At 38.2% G+C, this 22101-nt stretch overlaps 1 protein-coding gene across 5 annotated transcripts in view; it reads right to left on the reverse strand.

Annotated features, from left to right (window-relative positions):
- sema6bb (sema domain, transmembrane domain (TM), and cytoplasmic domain, (semaphorin) 6Bb) overlaps positions 1-22101 on the reverse strand; it is a 112179-nt gene that overhangs the window by 63292 nt on the left and 26786 nt on the right. The window contains exon 3 of one of the 5 annotated variants that reach the window (XM_043246890.1): positions 4896-4926. The exons of the other annotated variants lie outside the window; for them this stretch is intronic. Coding sequence (XP_043102825.1) covers positions 4896-4901 — 6 coding nt within the window. The 5' untranslated portion in view covers positions 4902-4926. The remainder of the gene's footprint in view (positions 1-4895; positions 4927-22101) is intronic. 5 annotated transcript variants of the gene reach the window in all.

A 22101-nucleotide genomic window follows, 5' to 3' on the forward strand; every position in this document is an offset into this window, starting at 1 on the left:
ATAAAGTTTAAAATAAATAAAAAAAAATAAAAGTTTAAAAAAACAAAAATTTAAAAATTATTTAAAAAATAAAGTTAAAAAAATGTCAATTTTTGAGATCCCCTTCTTGAATAAGGCATTTATTTTTTTCTGTCCAAATAAATGCAGCCTTGCTGAGCAGAAGAGAAGTCTTTCAAAACATTAGAAAATATTGCAGATCCCAATTTGAACACTGTGTGTGAGTGTTATAATACATGTATTAATATAGCTTCTGTAATTATAATTTTTTCATCGTTATTATTGCCTTATTTTTCTTATTTTATTAAAATGCATCAAAATGTTACTGAGCAGCTAACTGTTTTAGCGCAGATTTGAACCCTGGCTAACAAGCAGATATACTGCAAGTTTGTGCAGCACTGTTTGAACAGGCTATATGCAACTTGTGTGTGTGTATTAGAAAACAATCTTTTATTAATCGTTTGGGGCCATTTCATGAATTCAGTCATCAACAGCCACCCTTCCTCTTCTCATCGGAGACATGAGATTTCTCGCTCTTGGTGCTTGCAATGATTGTAGTGTCTTTCTTGGACACTTTTAAATGCCTTTACACCGCTGACATGTTTGCTGCACTAGCTCATGTGCCTATACATTATTGTTTGGTATAATTTATTCATTCAACACTTTCAAACATTCAGTACATCCCCACTTTTAAGGTTTCTTAAAAAAAAAATGTAAAAAAATTTTATTTTGGGTAACCTATGCCTTAAAAAAAAGAAAGTGGCAATGCACAGCAGAGAATAACAGCATAAAGGGGAAAGCTATTTGGATGTAGTATTGAAAGTTGAATATGTAGAAAGAGGCCAAAAATGTCTGGAATGCTTTCAAAGCAGTGGAACCGGCAGAACCCAGAGCCAAGAGGAGGCTGATTTCTTTCCTGAACATAACCTAAAATACTGCTCCGGTGACCTGAGACGGTTAACCTCCATCTCTGACCCCAGGGGGAAAGGGCCAAGCCAGCCAAAAACCATATCAGAGACAGGCAGCAACGGTCTGGACTGCCATTCAGTATTTACTGCCCTCTGTTTCTGGATAGCATGACGTCCAATTCACTCTCCTGTTCTGCCACAACCGTTTTAATAGGTTGTTTTCCAGACACAGTTAAAGCCCTGAAGCCATTCATCAGGGCAGTTTAAAGCAGCCTGGTGACTCCTGCTTGATTTTTGCATAATGAACGACACATGAAATTAAAGATCTACTTAATGGTCTATTCACGTCTAAGTATTTGTGTTGCATTATAAGGATACACAGCATCATTCCATAACTCCTTACAGGGAAAAGAGACACGCACATTTTTTCCCATGGAGAAGTAATCCTGATTCTGAATTGATGGAGTGTGGCGTCAGGTTGAACCAGCAGAGCAGCGTCTCTCATGCAGAGACACCCTGAGCTATTTTTCACTCACTGCGGACATGAAAAACACACAGACAAATACACCTATCTACAAAAACGGGATGAAACACTGTTGCACACACACACGCATACACAAACATCGGGAAACAGCGAGAACTGTAGACAGATGCTGCTTAACAGCTTTGGCGAAAATATTCAAGAGCTAAATGAACAAACTGTGCCTAAGCTAACAGCTGGGGAAATTGGCTTTTCTCTAGGTCAGGCCCCATTCCAAGACGGTGGAATCGTCTTTCACCATTAAAACCACAGGTTTCATCTGAGCTCTATTCACTTATACAGACTGTTGGTTAATCAGTACTAACATTTGATGCAAAACAAAAGCATACTGCTGTGGTTGACCCTGCATTTGTTCTCGATACCCCAAAGGAGTCATGCCATACCAGTTTTGGAGAAGTCGTCTCTTACATTCACTGAGGTTGCATTTATTTGATTAAAAATACAGTAAACTCGGCAATATTGTGAAATTGTTTTACAATATAAAATAACCGCTTTCGATAGGTCTATTTTTTTAAATTGTAATTTATTCCTGTGGCGGCAACACTGAATTTCCAACATCTATTAGTCCAGCCTTCAACATCACGTTCCTTTAAAAAAGCAATTTAATATGCTTATTCAGTGCTCAGAATACATTTCTTTTATTTATATTTATTTGCAAAGTTCATCAAAAAATATTTATTAAAATTACAGATGCATTCACTGTGACTTTTGAACAATTTAATGCATCTTTGCTATCTAAAAAAAAAAAAATCTTAATGCTCTTAAAACTTAAAAATGAAAACTAAAACTCACAATAAAAATTGAAAATGAAAGCGATGCAAGAACCTGGAAACCTGGTAACTGTTGTACTGTATGTTGCAGCTAAATATCTTATGAAGGATTGTGATTTATTAGAGGATCAGTGTAGGTACTGAAAATAGGGAGGCAATGGGCAAAAGTCCTGTGTTTTAATTCACCTCGATGGCAGTAATAAAAGAGCTTTTAATGGCCAAACATCATCATAAACACATCAGACACAGTACAGCAGACTGTGGCAAGGTCGACCTCTCACCCGGCTGAAGGCTTCATGCTCTGTAAATCATGAACATAACGAACGAAATGGAAACAACTCTACGTCGTTAAAAGAAGGAAAAAAGACTGCTGAAAGATTAAAGCTATCCCATCCATCATATCCAATGCTGTAAAAACAGGCCAAGCAAAAACATCGAGGCGATAATCCACTGCACAGTCGTAAATAAAATGAAAAAGTTCAGGCTAATGACTAAGACGACTTGCAAGGATCACAAAGTTCCCGGGTTGACAAGCTTTACTTGCCTGAGACTCCCACGGGGCTGTGAATTACCTAACAAAAATACCCCGCAGAATCCTAATATCTCAATCGTGCGCATCACAAGCTGTCAGGGTTTTATTTTTTATTTATTATTCTTTTTTTGAAGGAGGAAGAGGAGGAGAAACGGGGATGAAAGAGGGGAGAAGATTACTAGGAGGAATGGGAACAGAGAAGGAGAGAGATAGGCAGACGTGTGCACGAGTGTATGTGTGTCACGCTCGTCATGCAAAATTAACGTCTTTAGGGATGATGCATGCTGCAGTAGAGCGACACTACTGAGCTCACACGAATCAAAATACATAGAAAAACAATAAACACCCCCCCTCATAGCATATGGTTCAGCAGAGCATCTTATAAATATCACTCCTCTGGGAATTAAGTTTCAGTTTGTTGCCTCTCGTTAACTTTACTACACTAATACATTACATGCTCTAGATGTAAAGTAAGCTCACTAAAATTGGAAACATCTGGTTCATATTCCCCTCAAAATTACACACATTTAAAAAAAGAAAAGAAACTTGTTCATTCTTCCAACAGAAATTAGTTTTTAAATGTTTTTATGACAGTTTTGTACATTTTAACGTCTTTCATATAAAACCTAGCTACAACGCAAAAACATTTTATTTAAATAGTAAAATCACTACTAAGTACTGTAGTAGCCTCTGTATTTAACTGAATTGAATTTTGACAAATCACGTCCATGCATAATTCCCCACTACGCATATGTGCAGATTTCAAGAAACACTCTGGATGAGCCACTGCATTTGTAAAGAGAGTAATTTTCCATCCCATAATGCCATAGGATCTGAGAAGCTACCATATTTGAAAACTCACTGTTTTCAAATATGGTGAACAACTCCTTTCAAATGCTGGATACCAAGAAATTAGTTCCATAGACCAAAGGGACAATGTCTAAATGACTAGGAATGAGTAATCATCTTCATCAACAACTAAAACGTTATCCATCAAATCCAGCGCATAAAGTATTCTGTACGCAGTCACTGCATCTAGACATGCTGATTTTCATTATTTGCGCATTACAGCAATATGAATTTGGAAGAAATTGTGCTCATGTGCATGAAAATAACATCACAATCCAAAACATTGTTATGGTCCTGAAAAGTGGCTTTATTTTTATTACGCAAAACATTGTTTCTTTTTTCTTCTAATTTGGGGGTGAAATATGACACGGACGCTTCTCCGTCAGATTCACTCATAAAGCAGCAGTCAGTGAGTGAGTTAGTGTGCAAAGAGCTAGTTTAAATTCCAGATGCAGCATATTGATGAGTATGGGAGAGCTCATATCTCTCCGTTTCTCAATGCTAGCGCTGCTTCAGGCAGTCTTTACAGCCAACACACCGATCTGTGGACACATATTTATTCAGTTCATCATTCGTCCATCTGCTCTTCCTCTCTCTCTCTCTTTCTCTCTCTCCCTCGCGGCTTGTTTGTCTGTACCCCCCTCCTTCCCCCTCTCTCTCCTCCTTCCCTCTAGTCTCCCCCATTGCCCAAATTCTCTCCACAAAATAAGCCACCTGCTCACCCAATTTACTGAGATAAATTTCCCACCCAATCCAAAGAGCCATACAGGTGTTTGCATGTGCATAGGTTTGTGGGGGGAGGATGCTGATCTCTCGTTTTCAGGAGGAATTTAAGTCAGTTCTCCGCCAGTGCATGACGATACATGGCATAGCAGGGAAAACATTCACAACGCATGCCAATCAAACCCATTCTGAGCCCGCTAATTATTGAGTATACAAGGTGGTGGCACACACAGAGTTGCGCGTACACATGTTGTGAATATCTGCATGTTGCAGGCTGCACTCCAAGCATGGGGCTGAGAAGAGAGAGAGAGGGGTCCGATTCCTTACCCGGGCTGACAGGCATAATAATCAAAACGGAGCATTACCAACCAGTCCAACTATACATCTCTCTCGTCTCTTACTTTCCTTCCTCTTGTCTTATTTCCTCATATATCAGGTTAGCTTTCTCTGCTATTTTGCATCCATACCCTGCTGAAAAGACTAGCATATGCTGTGCCTGGATGCTTTTCTGGGCTATGCTGATGTTTCCAGCAGGCTTCTTAAAAATCATTGTCACCCTGTCATTGTTTACTCACCCTCATGCTGTTCCAAACCTCTATGACTCACCTGAAACACAAAATAAAAAATAAAATAAAAAAACAAACAAACATATATTGGTCTGTGCATTTGCAATAAATGGGGACTGAGGCCTTCTTGTTTCAAAAACAGAGGAACCAATGAGTCAAAGTTTTTTTTAAGAAAATGATGGGTCTTTTAAACAACCATCTCGTTATTACAATTTTATAACCTGAAGTATCTTCATTTGCAACAAAAACCTTTATGAAAAAGGTTCTACTATGGCATTGTGAAGTCTTCTGAAGTCATGCTTTCTATGAGCAACAGAAATTTAATTAGGGATTATATATAACAGTATATATTATTCTATAATATACTTAATTTGCAAAGAAAAAAAAGAGAAAATGAAAATCAGTGTTAATTTGGTATTACTTATATACTATTATAATATTTAACATTACATTTTGAATCAGATTTTTATTTTAGTTGCAGTAATTCAGCACTTTTTTTTTATTTGCACAAATTTTGGATGATGTGACAACATCCACAGGACCACGGTGCCAGTGCACTCACCACACACCAGCTACAGGTGGAGAGAAGAGAGAGATAGAGCAATCAATGGTTTGGGATTATTTGGAGTCAGGACATTTCTAATTCATGGTTTAAGTTTTTCCATCTAATATTTATAATATTTATTCAAACTTAGCATTATTTTATGTACCTAAAATTAAGTTAACAATAACAACACTCACCAGAACCAGTGATGTGAATTTAGCCACCACATTGTTACAAAATATTAATTTTGAGATTTGCTAAAGCTTACATATGACACATCTCACTAAAAAGGTTAGTGCTGTTAAATAATAATAATAAAAAAAAAACTGTTAGCAATACATAAAAGCAAATTTAATCTAATATAAAATGTAAGTTGAATAAGCATGTACAATTAAATATAATCATCAACAAATAAAAGTTCCAGACACCCATTCACTTCAGCCATACAGACTAGTACAATTGATCTGAATCATCTTTGGAATGACATAAGGGTGAGTAAATCATAAAATTATAAATTTCAGGTAAATTTATCTAATCAGCACCCAAAAAAATGCCATTTAACCAGAAAAAAATCATGCTGGTCTTTGAGCAGGATATGCAGTCATTGCAAACGCCTCTACATCGCTTTCTCATCATGGCTTATTTATGACAGGGTGGAGGTTGCACATTGTCGTTTTAGCTGAACATAGGAAAACTTCCTCCTCTCTTTCACTCCCCATCAGTGTCCTCTCTCACGACTCCTTATCAGACCTCAGACAGCCTGTCTGTGCAGCGCTCTGTTTATGGAAACACTGTAGAGAGGGATTTCTGAGGAGGGTGTGCGTGCAGCATCCTGAAAGCATATCAAATGTGAAGGGTCATGTGTATAAGCACTTTGAGAGTGCACGTTTGTGTGTTGTTTTGGATTGATTCGTAACGGCTTTTCTTTTTGAATCAGATCCATCCGATGGGTGGGGGGCTACAAATAAAAACAAGGAAAGATGGATGGAATAAGGTTTGATGTTTACTGAGTCCGTTGCTAAGGAGATGAGAAACGAGGGACAGATTTAGTCATAACAGAGGCAGAGACTGATGTAGCAACCAAAGCCATTCAGGGAGAGAAAAATAACACACTCTGACCAAAAGAAGCAGAAAAAGAGAGTAGAAGGGACATAAGACTACAAAAATGATGGCAAGACAAAAACAACACAGGGTGGCAAGCAAACACGGGTGAAAGCTTCCTGCTTTCATGAAAATATAAAGTGCAGAAGGACAAAGAAGGAGAGAATGGGCAAAGAAAAAGAGAAGAGAGGGATTAACAGAGTGTGAAACCATTATGCTGAAAGAATGAAAGCCTCTAGCCCATTAAAAGCCCTATAGGCGATGACATGGATGTGTGTGCACGTCTGGAGACCTGAAATGCAGCACACAGATAAATACGCTATCGAATGCAGTCTGAAATGGAGAGAGATGTAGCCTTGACCCTGATGACCTTTTCTTTTGCTTCACAATATCTGGTGTTTACTTGCTCCCAGCTGAATCGCTCCACAAACCCATAAAATCTCAGACAGCTTTTGAAAAGCAGAGCAGAAAGTGAGGGTTTTTTTTTTTTGTTTAAATTGTGAGACGGTTTTGTTCCTCCATCATTCATGCGTCGGCCTTGAGCATCCACGTTGAACCCTGCGTAATGTGGGCCCTGCTTTAGTTCATGTGCTCCACTTGTATGAGAATGGTTTACAATCAATAAAGCCTTTTACCTCGAAGCGTGTCACGGCTTGCATTCCCCCCGAATGGCTCTTTTGTGGTCTTGCTCAAGAACATTGTGGAAAAAACGTTGTCAATAGCCTTGAAGAGTGTGAGGTCACTGAAGGGAAACATAACATCCTTATGTGTCAAGTCAAGCGTGTCCAACATGATATGCTCGGAGAGAGGTATGGAAGGGAAGGGGAGGTGGGCTGGACGCAGCAGACTTCCTCAGAAAATGCTGGTAAAGCCACATTAGGTAGTTTCCTACCCTTATATGATGAAGTCGACGTGTGTTTTACTGTAAAGGGATACAGTATGTGTCATCAATGTGTGTGGGAACTCACTCGGGGGTATTGAATAGTATTGAATTACATGCTGTTTAAAAAGGCACATTGGATTCACTCTATCATCACTGATGAATGGATGGATCCACTTCCAAACCTACAGCACAAAACACAGCTACCAGTATACTGTGATTAATGAACAAGCTAATTTCTACTACAGGAAAACCAGTTTAGTCAAACGGAAGAACTGAATTTTATTATGATTTGGAAATGGAACTGCTTTACCGTCGGTGTTTGTTCTTCAAAATCACTAAAAGTCACAGAATCAAAATCTAATAGAGCCTTTAAATTCCTAATGATTTCCACCCTAAACTGTCACAGCACTGTTTTGTAAGAATGTGTTATGTTTGGAACACGCAAATGGGACTGCACTCATCCAAGTGTCAGAAACAATAACAAACACTCAAATCGCTCGATAAACACAGGTACAGAGCAACTGAAAGCATTTTATGGTTGTCTTCCTTAAAAACAGCCCTGGCGACACCGGTTTAAATGGCGAAGGAAGGCATGTTTCACATTCAAGCCAATTAAACCTGAAGCTTTGTGCAAGGCCTAGTAAGCACAATCGATCAAACAAGCTCACACGCGTTTATATTGACATTTTGGAGAGGTACCGCCCTGTGGCCAGGGGCTAAAAAGAAAACCCAACCATAGCCACAAAAAAATTAATCGATGAGGGGGAGGGTTTATACTGTTTATACTTCATGTCGTTCTCTCTGAAACGTACTCTGGTAATTGGCAGAGCCAGAGCAATGCAGATCCGGCTGTGTTTGTGTGGGGTTTAAGAACGCTGTTACTCAATTGCCCGCTATCTGTGGGCCTCCGCCGTGGACTACAGGGAGCAAATAATGGACTCTTTTCAAACCCAGACAGCATTAACAGTAGAGGAAGATGCAGCACCCTTTAGAGAGAGAAAGAGTTGAGGAGGTCATAAATGAATTTTTGGAGGTAGAATAAGACGACAGGGAGATAAAAAGCAGAGAATGGGGAACACGAAAGATAAATAGAGGGCTTGATGGACTGGACACTGGGTTGTAATGCTGCCTCTCTCTTCTAATCTCACATAGAAACAATTTTGCTCACGACAAGATAAGGACAGACTTCTCCAAACCTTCATTAGCCTCAAGTATATCTTTCCCTCTTGCTCTCTGTACAAACACGAAAAGAAGTAAAGAAAAGGTTGCAAGGTAATGGCCTTTGTTTTATGGCTAATGGAAGCATAGTTTGTATTTTTTTAAATAATCAGTCAAATTAGTCAAATTAATCCACATGGCCTGGATAGTGGTAGTGTTATAAAACTGACAGCATGAAGACCCCTTTAAATTTTTCTTGTGTTGACATATTTCCTATTGACTTGATGGGATGGGACATATTTTTCTGTTTTTAATAGCAAAAAAATAGTTAGTAGAAGGGACCACGGTTTCTAATTTTAAATAAAATTATTTTTTGTAAATATTTTAATTTATTAATCTAAATATATAATGTCATTTATGATAATTTAATATTTCTATATTACTGTAATTGTGACATTGTTTTCAGAGGAAATGTGTTATGAAAGGCCTTTCAAAAACAAGAGATGGTATCGTAGTGCAATTTGTAATGCATATATGGGCTAATTGTAAATGTAGTCAACATTTAAGAGTACACTAGTACTTAGATGGTCTCACCATTAACAAAATTCAACTAAAAGCCACAAATAAATAAATAAATCAACAAAGAATTTTGATTTCACAGGGTCTTCAACATGATTTAGCAGAGTTGGAAATGTTCCTGGATCGACACACTTTGATGGCCCTGTAAGATTGGCCAAACCTTAAATTGTATCCATTACCCTTTCCTGTAATCAGAAGAAAACATTATGTTGATGAAAACTCTGCTCAAACCACAAATCCAGATCTTGAACCATAAAATCTGATTGGCATCTTGCAGGACCCACAAGGTTGTTGAACCGGTCCTACCTGGTAAAATCATATTGTTTGAAACTTTAAGGATTGACACTCCAAGTCATGACCTGTGCATGACTCCCTCATTCAGAATCACGGCCTTTGTTGACAGAGCCAAGGCAGCATATGCACTAACTGCGTAACTTACTGTGAAACTGAGTTTTTCCCCATCTCTCTCTGTCTTTGCGTCAAGCTTAAGGCATCCACACTGCTACTGGGTGCTATGGCAACAGGAGATCCCCCACCATTCTTATCAGTGTATTTACGACACAAGATTTTCCTGCTGAATCTTGTAGAAGACAATGAACAATAACCCTCCAGTCTGTTCCAAAACACACTGACTCAATTTGCCACCATCTGAGCCAAAGCAAGCAAACATCACGAACCCATCAAGATGATCCAGTTTTGTGAGGTCTCTGAGGTTTAATCACGTGGGGCTAAATATACTTTAGTCTAGACTCATATAAAAGATGCTCAGAATCACAAATAGGCTTTGCTTCTTCACATGCATTACAGTTAATTGTGCCATTTACTGCTGGCTCATTGATGAAAACATAAGTCTAGCTGGATGAGAGTTATCATTGAGGCAGGAGACGCAAGTACACAGCTTCTAAATATGCTAATTAGGATGAGCCAGCATCAAGTGTTTGTTTTCCGTTTGTTCTAGACAGGATAGGATACATACACACATAAATATACATAAACATACATAAATATACACACTTATGATATATGAAACTTTTCTTACTCCTATATATATTTTTTAATATATTTTTTATATAATCTGATACATTTGCTTTATGGCTTTATGATTTATGGTTTAAACAACTAAAATGCAAAACGCAAAAACTTTAATAATTTTATTTATTAGCTTTTCATTCAAATTAAAATGACGGATTTAAATTTGAGTTTGTTACAGTATATGCAAATGTACACATAGCCTTTCCAACCAAATGTCAGGACTTCTAGGCATAAAAATATGAATAAAAATTATGCAATCATAAATATTCTTCAAATAAAAAAAGGAGTAAGAAATTAAAATAAACAATTCAACCCTTGTATAAGTGTAAAGTATCTCTGCAATATGACCGTCTCAACTTTCAAACCTAAAACTACGCCCTTGGTGAGATCTGAAAGCTGTCAGTAGTCATTCCTCTTCAGTGCTTACTCACAGAAACCAGCTCTCTCCGTAACTTCTTTAATGTTTCTCCTCATTTATTGCTCCTCAGATGCTCGGAAAAACTGGGACTCAGTCATAGGAAACCTTGTCAGCCCCTGATCAGCTCAGCTGGAAACCCCAGAGATTCATAAGGCTCTCCACATTCTTTACAGAGTGCCAGCCTCTCCATCTCTGCTGCTAAATATGACAAATCATTTGTCCTGACTCAACACTTTCTCACACCATCCTCCTCAGCAACACTGTTGAGATGATATAAGAGATGAAGACCAGCCACAGCAGAGTGGGGAAAAAAGCAGTGTAAGGAGATTCCTGGCTCTGTGAAAAGGTTCACACTAATGAAGGCTGTGTGGGATGATTTGGCCTTATGATTGCAATCAGGCCTTATGTCAGTGTCTAAAATGATGAGGGCAGAGAGATGATAGAACACTGTTTAATGGAAAAATCAAGAATTCACAGACTGTATGGTTCCCTTTAGAAAAAAAAAAAACTATGATATGATAAATGAGAACTTAAAACAAATTCCTCCGAGTACTTCTGAAAAAGAAATATAGCCTAAATAAAATACAATGGCATTGCCAAAATGGTGACATAATTCTGAAAATGGCTATTATGTCCTTATTTACTCTCTCATATGGTTTCTTTCTTATTTATTGCATCTCACACTCCTCAAGTAAAAGTTCACATAACCTGTGGTTTTTTATAAAAAAAAAAAAAAAAAAAAAAAAAAAAAAAAAAAAGAGTAGTTTATTCTGGAATCTGACTACTATGGTTGTGTTGCATTTATGATTAATTTGGTGAATCAGATTACACTGACTGAGCTCTGTGTTTTCGATTCATAAATAGGAACCAGTTCCTAAAAGTAATTTTTTTTGAGAATCAGACAATACTGACTGCGCTCTGTTTTTGATTTACAAGAAAGGAAGGAACCAGAAAACTCAATAACAGACACTGATGCAACGATCTGCACTGCACTGATCACAAAGTTTTGGACCATATATTCAGAAGCACACATTATCTATATATATATATATATATATATATATATATATATATATATATATATATATATATATATATATATATATATATATATCACAGGAAAAAGCCTTTGACTTTGATGTTTAATCCACATTAGTCTTTAACAAAACACGTACATGATACAGTATTTACCATTAACAGACAAAAATAAAGAAATGGTTCTCAGCTCCCAAATCTACATGGCATTATCACATTATTCTATAAAATAGCTTATGGTACCAGGCAATAACTATAGAACACTATGCTAACTGAAAGTCCCATAGTACCACCGCATTAGCATCTGATAGCACCTTTACTGTGCTTTTTTGTCACACCAAGATCTAGGATTTATATTCTCTGTAACAATGCAAATCACTGTAAAGTACAAGAAAATGTGGTTTGTTTATTCTGTGGATATCAGGTACTTGAGGGCACATTCTGCAGTGTATGGCTAATGGTAAAAGCTTTTCTTCCTCTATTATCTCATCCCTTCACCTACACGCACACACTTCTCCTTAGCGTACTTATCTTACCCTTCCTTTTCACTCTTCTCCCCTCGTCTTTTCCATAATCCATAAGAATAATCCCACCCACAGCCAAACTCCAAAGCCTGAAGTCTAACTCCATCCTGGTCTCAGAGACATCATTTACAAGTCTAATCAGAGATCATGATAATTACAAATGGCATTTGAATAAATCTGATTAATGTTTAACACGAGCTCTGCGCTTACCGTGCCCGGAATGTTTAAACACAGGCAAAGAGGAGTAAATACTGTCCCGTCTGTCAGCGAGTCGCAGGGATTTGTGAATCAAACAGAGCTGCGTATATAGCTCAGGGCGAAGCCCAACGTCAAGGACCGTGGCTTGGATTTAGGGAGGTATCTGGAGGCCCTTTTTCAGCCTGACGGAGTTAGTTAGCGCTAGTTAGTAGGGTTAGCGTGACTGACATTACCTTTGGGGGACAGGTTTAAAAATAGACACTGAGGAAAGCACTCAAAAGGAAGCTAATTAACATGTTGTAGCTAGTCTTTCTCCACTGCCAGCCATTCAAAGAGTGTTACTGCCATTGAGATCAACGGAATAGCTTTCACAGGTATTTTATACCCTCTTTGATTGACACTCACCTGACCTCTGACCCCAACAACTCCCATAGTGCCAGTAAAATCAGCTGTGAAACCCACGCTCTTACCCTGCAAATTCTTCCATACTGGTCTTCCTTTCATTTTAGAGGGTTTTCTATTGATCATTATATTTCCTCTTTATCTTTAATCAAAAGGTTTCAGAAACTCTGATGTTTAATTAATGAGGCACTGAACGCAAGGCCCACTCACTGGCTCAGAGAACCAGCTTTAATTAAATATTCATGAGCTGTCGACTGCTAATTATAATGCTAGTAATGTTCCTACTCAATAAGGATGACTCAATAAGGAGTTGAAACTCACAAAGAGGATGGTAACAGTAATGATGAGCGTGAAGACGATGATAATGAAGGCTAGTAAGTTTCACCACAATTCATACAACCCATCTGGAAAGCATCTGTGGCGGAAAAGCACTAAAGCTCTGCTCAAACTTTCATTCGATGAGGGAGTAGTGGAAGAGCATGAGTCTAATTAAAGGGAATAAAACATCAGGGATGGTGTTCAGCTCCGTATCACACACCCGCGAGTATCAGGCATGTGAGATGCTCAAAGGCAACCCCTTCCACCTCTAAATGACAGATGGAGAGGAGGACGGTGACTCTGTGGAACGTGCAGATAAATGGGCTGTTCTTTTTTTTTTTCTCTCTGTCTTTCTCTGAGTGAACAGATTAATGTGAGGTGCCGGTATGAGTCTCTCTTAGGTTCATATGTGATGCGTGGCAGTGTGAGTGCTGTAGTCGTGCCGCAGATAAGATGTGAATATGACATGTGTGTGTGTGTGTGTGTGTGTGTGTGTGTAGGCAAAACCAAGACTCACACCAGCCTCTAACCAAAAATGCTATACTGTATGCAACCACTGAAATAGAAAACAATCCACACAACAATAAAAAAAAAAAATACTAAAATTAAAAACTGTTAAATTACAAATGTACTAAATTAAAACCTTTAAAATGCAGTACAAATATACACATATTTCTAGAAAATCTAAAAATAATAACTGACCAATAATAATTGCACATGCCACTAGACATGTATTGTTATGGAAACAACCAGACAGAATTATATCGGTTTACAAATGCATAAAAGAAAAACAGAGAAGTTCACAAATAAGCATTTATCTCTGCTTTCATTCTTGTCTCGCTCTAATATAGAAGGAAGGATTTGAAACTCTATTACCTCAGTGTATCTCTTTGTCAACACTCGAGGTAGTTTGTACACAGCGGGACGCTAGTTTGTACCGATACTTGAGTGCACTTCAGATTTCCTTTCTAAACGTACATACTCATGTCTCAGAGGGGAATTTAAGGGCTTTCATACCAATCACTTAAAAGTCTGGGAGTTTTAAACAAATCCTGAACGATTTGTAATGCTTGACAGAGGTTTAGGCTGTAAAATAGGAGCCACTTATCATAATCATGCAGTGTAAAGTAAAAGGAATCAGCTGTGATGATTTCTATCCCCTCACTAGGATTCTTGACTCGTGCGACATCCCTCTCCTCTATCTTGCTGCAAGTGAGCAGAGGAGAATCTATCGTAGATTAAATTGGCCTGTGCTTTAGTCGACCAGCCTACATGCCAAACGCTCACTTCTCCCATCTCTCATCGTATCCTGAGATAATAACCCTTCCAAACTTTCCCTCTCTCACTGCTTTCCTCTGCTGGTGACCTCCTCTTTTCTCCTTTAGCCTATAGCGCTCTCTTCATCCACGATATGTGCAATCTCCGCCTTCAATCTCCTCATTTCTCCGCCTCAAGCTCCTTTTCACCCCTATCATATGCACACACAGGCCCCAATGGGCCCCTTCCCATCATGCACCAGCACTCCCCCTCTTCCCTGCCCCTTGCTGCAAATCTGACCTTGGCTCCGTGGCTGAAATGGAGCCTCTGATAAAAATCGCTAAACCTCCGGTCCACCTCATAATCTCAAATTACACACCAATGCTTCATATGGTGGCTTCCCAGAGGGACCTGTTTAGGTTTGATTGAATATAAGTCTCTGCGCACATGACTATTTTTTGTAAGGAGGGGAAGGTCTTTAAAATCAACCACTAGTATGACAATATATATGTTTTTGCATTAAAGGGATAGTCATTTTATCAATCTTGTCATTACAACCCTGGGTGACTTCCATGGAACACTGAAGAATAATAACAATAATAAACAGAATAAAAGCACTTTGCAAAACACTCAGAAATCAATTTTGGGACGTTAACTAAAAATCAACCTATTAATTTTTTATAGCAAAAACAAAAAATTAAAAATACAGGTAAAACATCTGTAAACAAACACATAAATTCCTTCATATTAACAGTACACTGGGTGCAATTTTTCTTTTTACAGATTTTCTTAGAGAGTCTAGAAAACAAGTATAGAAAAATATTTATATATAAATTTAATATTCAGCCATATTCACAAATATATACAGTAATTGAAAATGTAGAGAAAAGACAGAAACAAAAGCTGAAATGCAGCCTGATGGCTTCAGCAGAAGCAAATAATGCCGTTTGAAAACCTCAGAGCTCATAGTAGATCAGTCTTTAAAAGTTTAGAAGTTGTAAGTTAAAAATCAATTTGCCTAAGGAGAAAATGAACAGGCTTTTTACTTTCTGCAGCCAGAACTGCTGAATGTCAAATCGGTTTTCGCTGAAAATCATCATCCTTGGCTTTCAAATGTCATTTCACATTCATCTATTTAAAAGTCCAGTTAAAATGGCAAAGAAGCCCAACAATTTTGGTTTGAATTTGAGTGAATGAGACCTGACAGAGGCTTTAGTTTGTCTGTATGGAAAAAGCTGCACAGACAATCTTCTGTGATCCACAAAAAAATAAAAATAAAAAAAAAGAAAAAGTCTCATGAGTTCGGAACACTTAATGAATGAGTGAATTAGATTTTTGGGTGAACTATCCCTTTAACTCCCCACCTACAGCCTTCAACCAGCAAAAACAAATGTTCTATTGCTACAAACCGTGATGAATTTGCTCTCTAATAGAGTTGTGCAGGTTGTATTTTGACTGTGCCATTAGTCACCCGTTGATCTTCGCCAGCACAGCAGGGATGCACGGAAGAATTATGAACCGAAAGCAGCAAATTTAAAACTGTGGCCTTTTTTTGTGTGTGAGATCCAAACAGCATTTCCAAACGCCTTTTAAAAGCATCTGAAAGCCGATTTTAGCAATGTGCTTTATTACAAGGCCAAACGTGTTAGAGTAATCAGAACATATCTGCTTTCGCGGCACACAGGCACCGAGACGGAGAGTGGGCCTCTTGCGCGGTCAGTCATACACACACACACACACTGGCAGGCCGCCGGTTAGTGGCGGTGAGGTCGCTGTCACTATGACGACCTGGTGACAAGCTGTCTGTTCCACTCTTAAACAACCAGACCTGCAGTGAAAGGCACAGCCTATAGTTAGTGTCACTCACAGCTTTCAAAAGCGCAGGCGAGCTAATGTCCATAATGCTGAAAGCCCGAGTATGTGTGTGTGGATATAGGAAGGGCCAGGGAAAGGGATGGGGATTTGTTTAGAGGTCCTGATAATTGAGGGACAGGTTCTTTATGTATAGCTTTCTCTCTCTCACGCTCCCTCTCTCGTTCTTTCTATTATCGGTCCTTTTCTGTAAGCACACTGTACAACCAGGCCACAGTGGACCCAGGAGAATACAAACAAATAGAAAAGGTTGTTTGATTTGGTAGGCTACAAATTCTAACTATGAGCAGAGGCGGACACACTTTCACATTCATTTATATTAAATGAGGGGAAACTATACAGTTGTATTGTTTTCAAAAGTGGAAAATTATACAGTTACTGTACTTAACAGTTAGTTCCTCCTTATTGCTCTCTGTAGGTTCACCCCCGCACACACAATACATTCATATTAGTTCTTTTTAAATTAGCATTTTAACACAGGCAATTATTTGTTACAATTTAACACTTAAAAATATTTGATGCATTTAACACAGGGGTGGAGCTAGGGCAATATAATCGCACAATTATGAAATCAAAGAAATTGTTAGCGAAAATTAAAGCTGTTTGAAATAAATCTTTCTTGGGGATGAAGTGGCTTCTTCAACAGAATAAGATATACAGTACTTAATTATAAAGAAAATTGAAGAAGCTCATTTTAAATTAGAAGTTATTTTAAATATTAAATGTTCAATTTCATATTGAATATGGTAATATAAAAATATATTTAGAAACTTTACTGTTATATGCGATTAGTTAATTTTTTTATTGACAGCAGTATAAATATATAAACACACACACACACACACACAGAAGGAGAGAGGTTTATTTCTGTCAACTAGAGCTCTGTTCTGTGCCCATGGGGGCTTTCTGTTCTTCCATAATGGCAGGTCTGCACCTGTCTCCCTGTCCACCACCCCGTGTTCACGGGCACCCAGGTCAGCTAAATATAGCCCCTCCGTCCCCCTCAACCCACTGCAACCCTGATCTCCCGTAGGTAGAGCGCCGTGGATAGAATTACATACACATACACTACAAGATACTATGTCAATGTACTGGAAAGAAATACCAGCCTGCTGTGCTGTGCTGTTAATGTTGGTGTGGGACATGCTGTTTGTTGTTTATAAATTAACTCGTTCGTATCCAGTTCAAGCGTGGAAGATGAATCGGTTTGAAATTAAGCGTTTGATTGAGACTTTTGAGAGTAATCTTCACAGGATCAATAACAGGGAAGTTGACTGATAGAAAATCTCATATGTTGGTGAAATGGACCGTGCGGTTGAGTCGAGACGACGTTCCTAGATAATAAAAGATGCCATAGAGTGATTACGGAAATGTCACAGAATTCCTCTCTGCCAGCTCCACCACTAGTTACGAGGCAGCGATCAAAGTCACACTGGGTGATGAATGATCGTTATTACCGGTGGAAATAATAATGAGATCGGCCGACAGTGTCAGACATTTCACTCTGAGTGTTGGGTCAGGTGAATCGTGATGACAAACATCCATCAGGAACGCAATGAATTCACAGATGCAGAGCAGTGTCATGTCTGCGCTGCCTCATTTCACAGGTTACCTCATGTGCGTTTCTGCACTATCGATGCTGATATAAAACATAACAATATGACTACTTTCTATGGCACTGCAGCTTTCATACAGCCACCCCCCACCCCAGCTGTTGCCGTGGAAACTGCTTGCAGAGCAGCAGAGAACTATTCTATTACTGTTAAGGGGGACAATTCCTAGCATCTTCTTTCAGCAGACAAACCAATAAAACATGACCTAGCAGAGAAAGAGGGAGATAGTGAGACAGAAGACCGAAAGTGCACTGTAAGGTCGCTTACGTACTACAGCTCATGTTACGTCAGATAACGCTGCAAATGAAGATGGTGCGTCACAAGGACGCAGACAAAGGGGTGTTTAAAATTAAATAAATAAAAAATGATGCTTGTCATCTAACCAGGAATTGAGACTTTTTCTGCAACATTCTCTGATCTAGAGACCAATGAGAATTTGAGATAGAAGTGAGTATTTGAAATTTTTAGTACAAACAGACATTTAAGATTTACAAAAATCCATTAATTCCTAATTAGCAATGGTGGCTAAATAAAAATGACAAGAGCTTTTATATATATATATATATATATATAATGTTATTATGTACTCCTGTGTACTCTGGTCTTCAGGGTCACATGATCATTCCAGTTCTATTTGAAAAGAACAGAATAACTGAATAGCAAATGTCAACTTGCAAAGAAGAAAAAAAAAAAAGAAAATCTAATTGACCCCAAACTACTGAATGGTAACATGGAAGCACTCACTTATGTCACACTTGGATAGGACACAGTGTAAAAATCTGTTCACATGTGACAGAAGACAGACTAGAATGACTTTGCCACTAGTTAGCAGTATGTCTTTAGGCAGTTATGACAGTGATGATCACAACCAAGCCCCTGCTAACAGCCTGAGGCTGAGAGACCAGCACCTCCACCAGTGCTGGCGGAGCGTTTTTACAGACATAATTCTCTCCCCTCCTCCACCTATTCCTCCTCCTTTCACTTCATCTTTCACAACCCCCCCTCCTGCTGACATCAGTATTGGATTTATCAGCTCACTCCTCTCATCCCTGAGCCAAGATCATCCATCTGCCCTTATCATCCTTCCCAGCATTCCTCAGTGCTCTTTTCTGTTATTCCCAAAAAGTACAGTAGTTGTTCATGAAATACAATACCAAGATTTCCTTGGAGAAAAGATGTGACAGAAATCCTCATGTGATTGGGCTGGTCAAAAGTTTGGAATAATTATGGGGTTTTTTATGTTTCTGAAGGAATATTATATTATATTATATTATATTGGCTGATATTTAAAAAGGCACCAAAAGGCAGTTACTTTGTTTTTGCTTTTGTTTTACTATTTCCAAACCATTAATATATTCTGACACGGGGCGGACCAGTAATCAATCTGGGCGGACTGGTGCCACCCGGGCCCTTATGTGTCCTCACTCCTAGAGGAGAAGAGAGTAAGAGGGTCAAGCAGGCAGACAGACAGGTCTGAAGGGTTGGATTAGAGCCTAGGGAACAGTGAAGATGAAAGCAGAAAGGATCAAATGTTAATCAATATGCAGCACATGCTTTCTGAAGGTTCTTTAGTGTCGCCCTTTTGCATATGTGTCGGGCGCCACATTCAGATAATCCGTTTTGTTTCATGCATTTGTGTGTAATGGGAGACTGGGAGAATAGTACAGATAAAGCAGTCTCTGATGTCTGAATTAGACAGTTTTTCAAAGCTTGTGTAAAACAGTGTGTTTTCAGCGAATTTGCTCTAATGCTGCCACAACGTGTGCATGAGGATTTAACTAACTATACTTTTGGGACGAATCTGTCCCCAAAGCTAAATCTAACAAAGCCTTATTTAGTGACGTCCTGGGATAGCCTTGTTTAAAAAAAAATAAAAATTCAGAGAAAAAAAAAATTAATCTATGTATTCAATTAGAGAAAGTATTTCTGTCCTTGCTTTCCTTAATGATGACAATGACTCTCATGCTACACGAAAGTCATTACTATGACAATCAATGTATATATATAGGGTACTGATGACACTGTCTGATTTGGCTTTATCACTTGTAAAGTAAGGAATGTCCATCCTAAAGATCAAATATATAAAAAAAAATATTTTATCTGCTTGCGTAAACACAGCCTAATTAAATTTGTGTGTTTTGGGAAAGAGTTGAGAGCACAGAAAAGACAAGGGGAAAGAACTGATAAAATATACACTGAGGTCATAGGTACGAAATTGTATACGGAGAAAGGAAACAAGAAAAAGAGCAAAATGAGCCTAATTTGAGAGAATTGACAAAGTGAATTGAGACAGTGCATTGGTGACACGTTCTTGCATCCGGAGGATCTGTCCTTTCAACGTCTTCTCCATTAGCTTACTCAGATTGTGTGTGTGTACGTGTGTGTGTGCGTGAACGCAGTGGTGGAGCCATTTCATTATGTGCATGCAAGTGCAATCCATCCAGAAACTGGATAAAGCCCACGTCAAAGAGGAAATTAATGGAAAATGGAATGGAATTGTTCATGCCATATTTAATTAAGTTAAAGCTACTTAATCTCAAAATAATATAATTTAACAATTTCACTACTAGGGACATACCATTATAGAATTCTGGCCAATTTTTATTTTCTAATGAATAGAATATTTTGTGGATATATTAATATTAATTAGACTACTACTACTACTACTACTACTACTACTACTACTACTAGGCTATAAAAATGCTTTTTTATATTTAGATACATTTTAAAAATGTTTAAATGTCACAAGTGACTTTCAAAAATCATTACAAATATATGTACAGCATTAAAATATTTACTAGATTTAAAATGTAAATTTTTAAATGAGATTAAAAAGAGATTTTTAAAAGATTAAAGTAAATATTAGAATATAATTAGAATATATTTAGAAATAACAAGAAAGAACATTACAATTTATAGGGGAAATGAGCATGCACTATTAAATGTTATATCATCTGATAATAATAAAAAAGGGCTGATAACTGTGAAGAACCACACTGAACCTGAATAACACCATATGTTCCAAAAGTGTCAACTGACTTCTCTGACTAAGAGCAGATAAACAGAGAGGGCTCATACTGGCAGTCTTGCTTCCTGCGCCTGTACGTTTGAAGGAGATCTCTAAATCTGATCTCTGGATGTAAGTATAAGTGAATCTTCAGTGCTGCTTCTCCCTCTTCCTACACCCTAGATACTGACACATACACAGACACATCAGATTCCCCAGGCACAGCCTTGGCTCTCACCATCTCCACCAGCCTGTCTCTCCCCACCCCGTTGATCACATCCACCACCCTGGAGAAACACGGAGGTTTCAACCTCACACTGAGTTGGACTGAATCGACTCTCCTCTGGGGCCCGTCACAGATTTTTAAGCAATCTTATACCACCAAAGGGGGACACAAACTCACACAGACACACAACCCCATCATCACACACTCCACAGGAATCCACAATGTCTCGGCAGCGAGCATAAAGTTCTACCAGAATAAAGCACGCACATCCACCTCTAGGCAAGAATGATAAACGGGCAGTATGGAAGCTAGCATGAACTGAATACAAATGACCGTTTATGTCCAGTAAACACCCTCGCTCTGTCTCTTTCTGTCTCAGCATCATTCATGCGTCGCTCAGATTGAATCACCCCAGGTAGCTGCATGTACTAACATTTCCTTTTCCAATCCATCGCTAAAAAGAACAGTTAAACTTTAGTTCTCAGTTTGTTACCGAAGACACATTTGTACTTGTCACTGGGAAATTCTTGGCAGCAGCTTTATCAAGGGACAGCCTTGTTGAGCGTGTTTTAGTGGCTTTTAATGCCACAAAACAAGACTATATCGAAGGTGTCCGTAATTCAGATCCAAGTAAACCTAGAGTGGATCAATACTCTAATTAAGGGACATTAAAGGTTTGAAAAACAGCAGGAAAAGCAATTTTAAAGCCGTCTGAGAGTTTTTATTCTTCAAAGGCGGAGAAAAAGCACTGATGGCCATACAATGCTGTTCAGTCTGTGAAAACCACATACTTCTTGTCAGCTGACAGCATCTAGATCAATTATAAACTGATAAAATACACTATAAACTGATCAAAAATAATAAGTACCACAAAGAAATATAAAGCATCAAAAGTGCATAATTTAATAAGGCATGATCTATCTATCTATCTTAATGAATAAATATGGAAATCACAACTGAAGAAAACCTCTGACCAATACTAAAAACCACTACATTCTGAACATAAAATAAAAACTAACTGTGGCTGGTTGCTTTACATGTCAGTCGA

This window comes from Puntigrus tetrazona, chromosome 8, assembly GCF_018831695.1.
Source record: "Puntigrus tetrazona isolate hp1 chromosome 8, ASM1883169v1, whole genome shotgun sequence".
Lineage (NCBI taxonomy): Eukaryota > Metazoa > Chordata > Actinopteri > Cypriniformes > Cyprinidae > Puntigrus > Puntigrus tetrazona.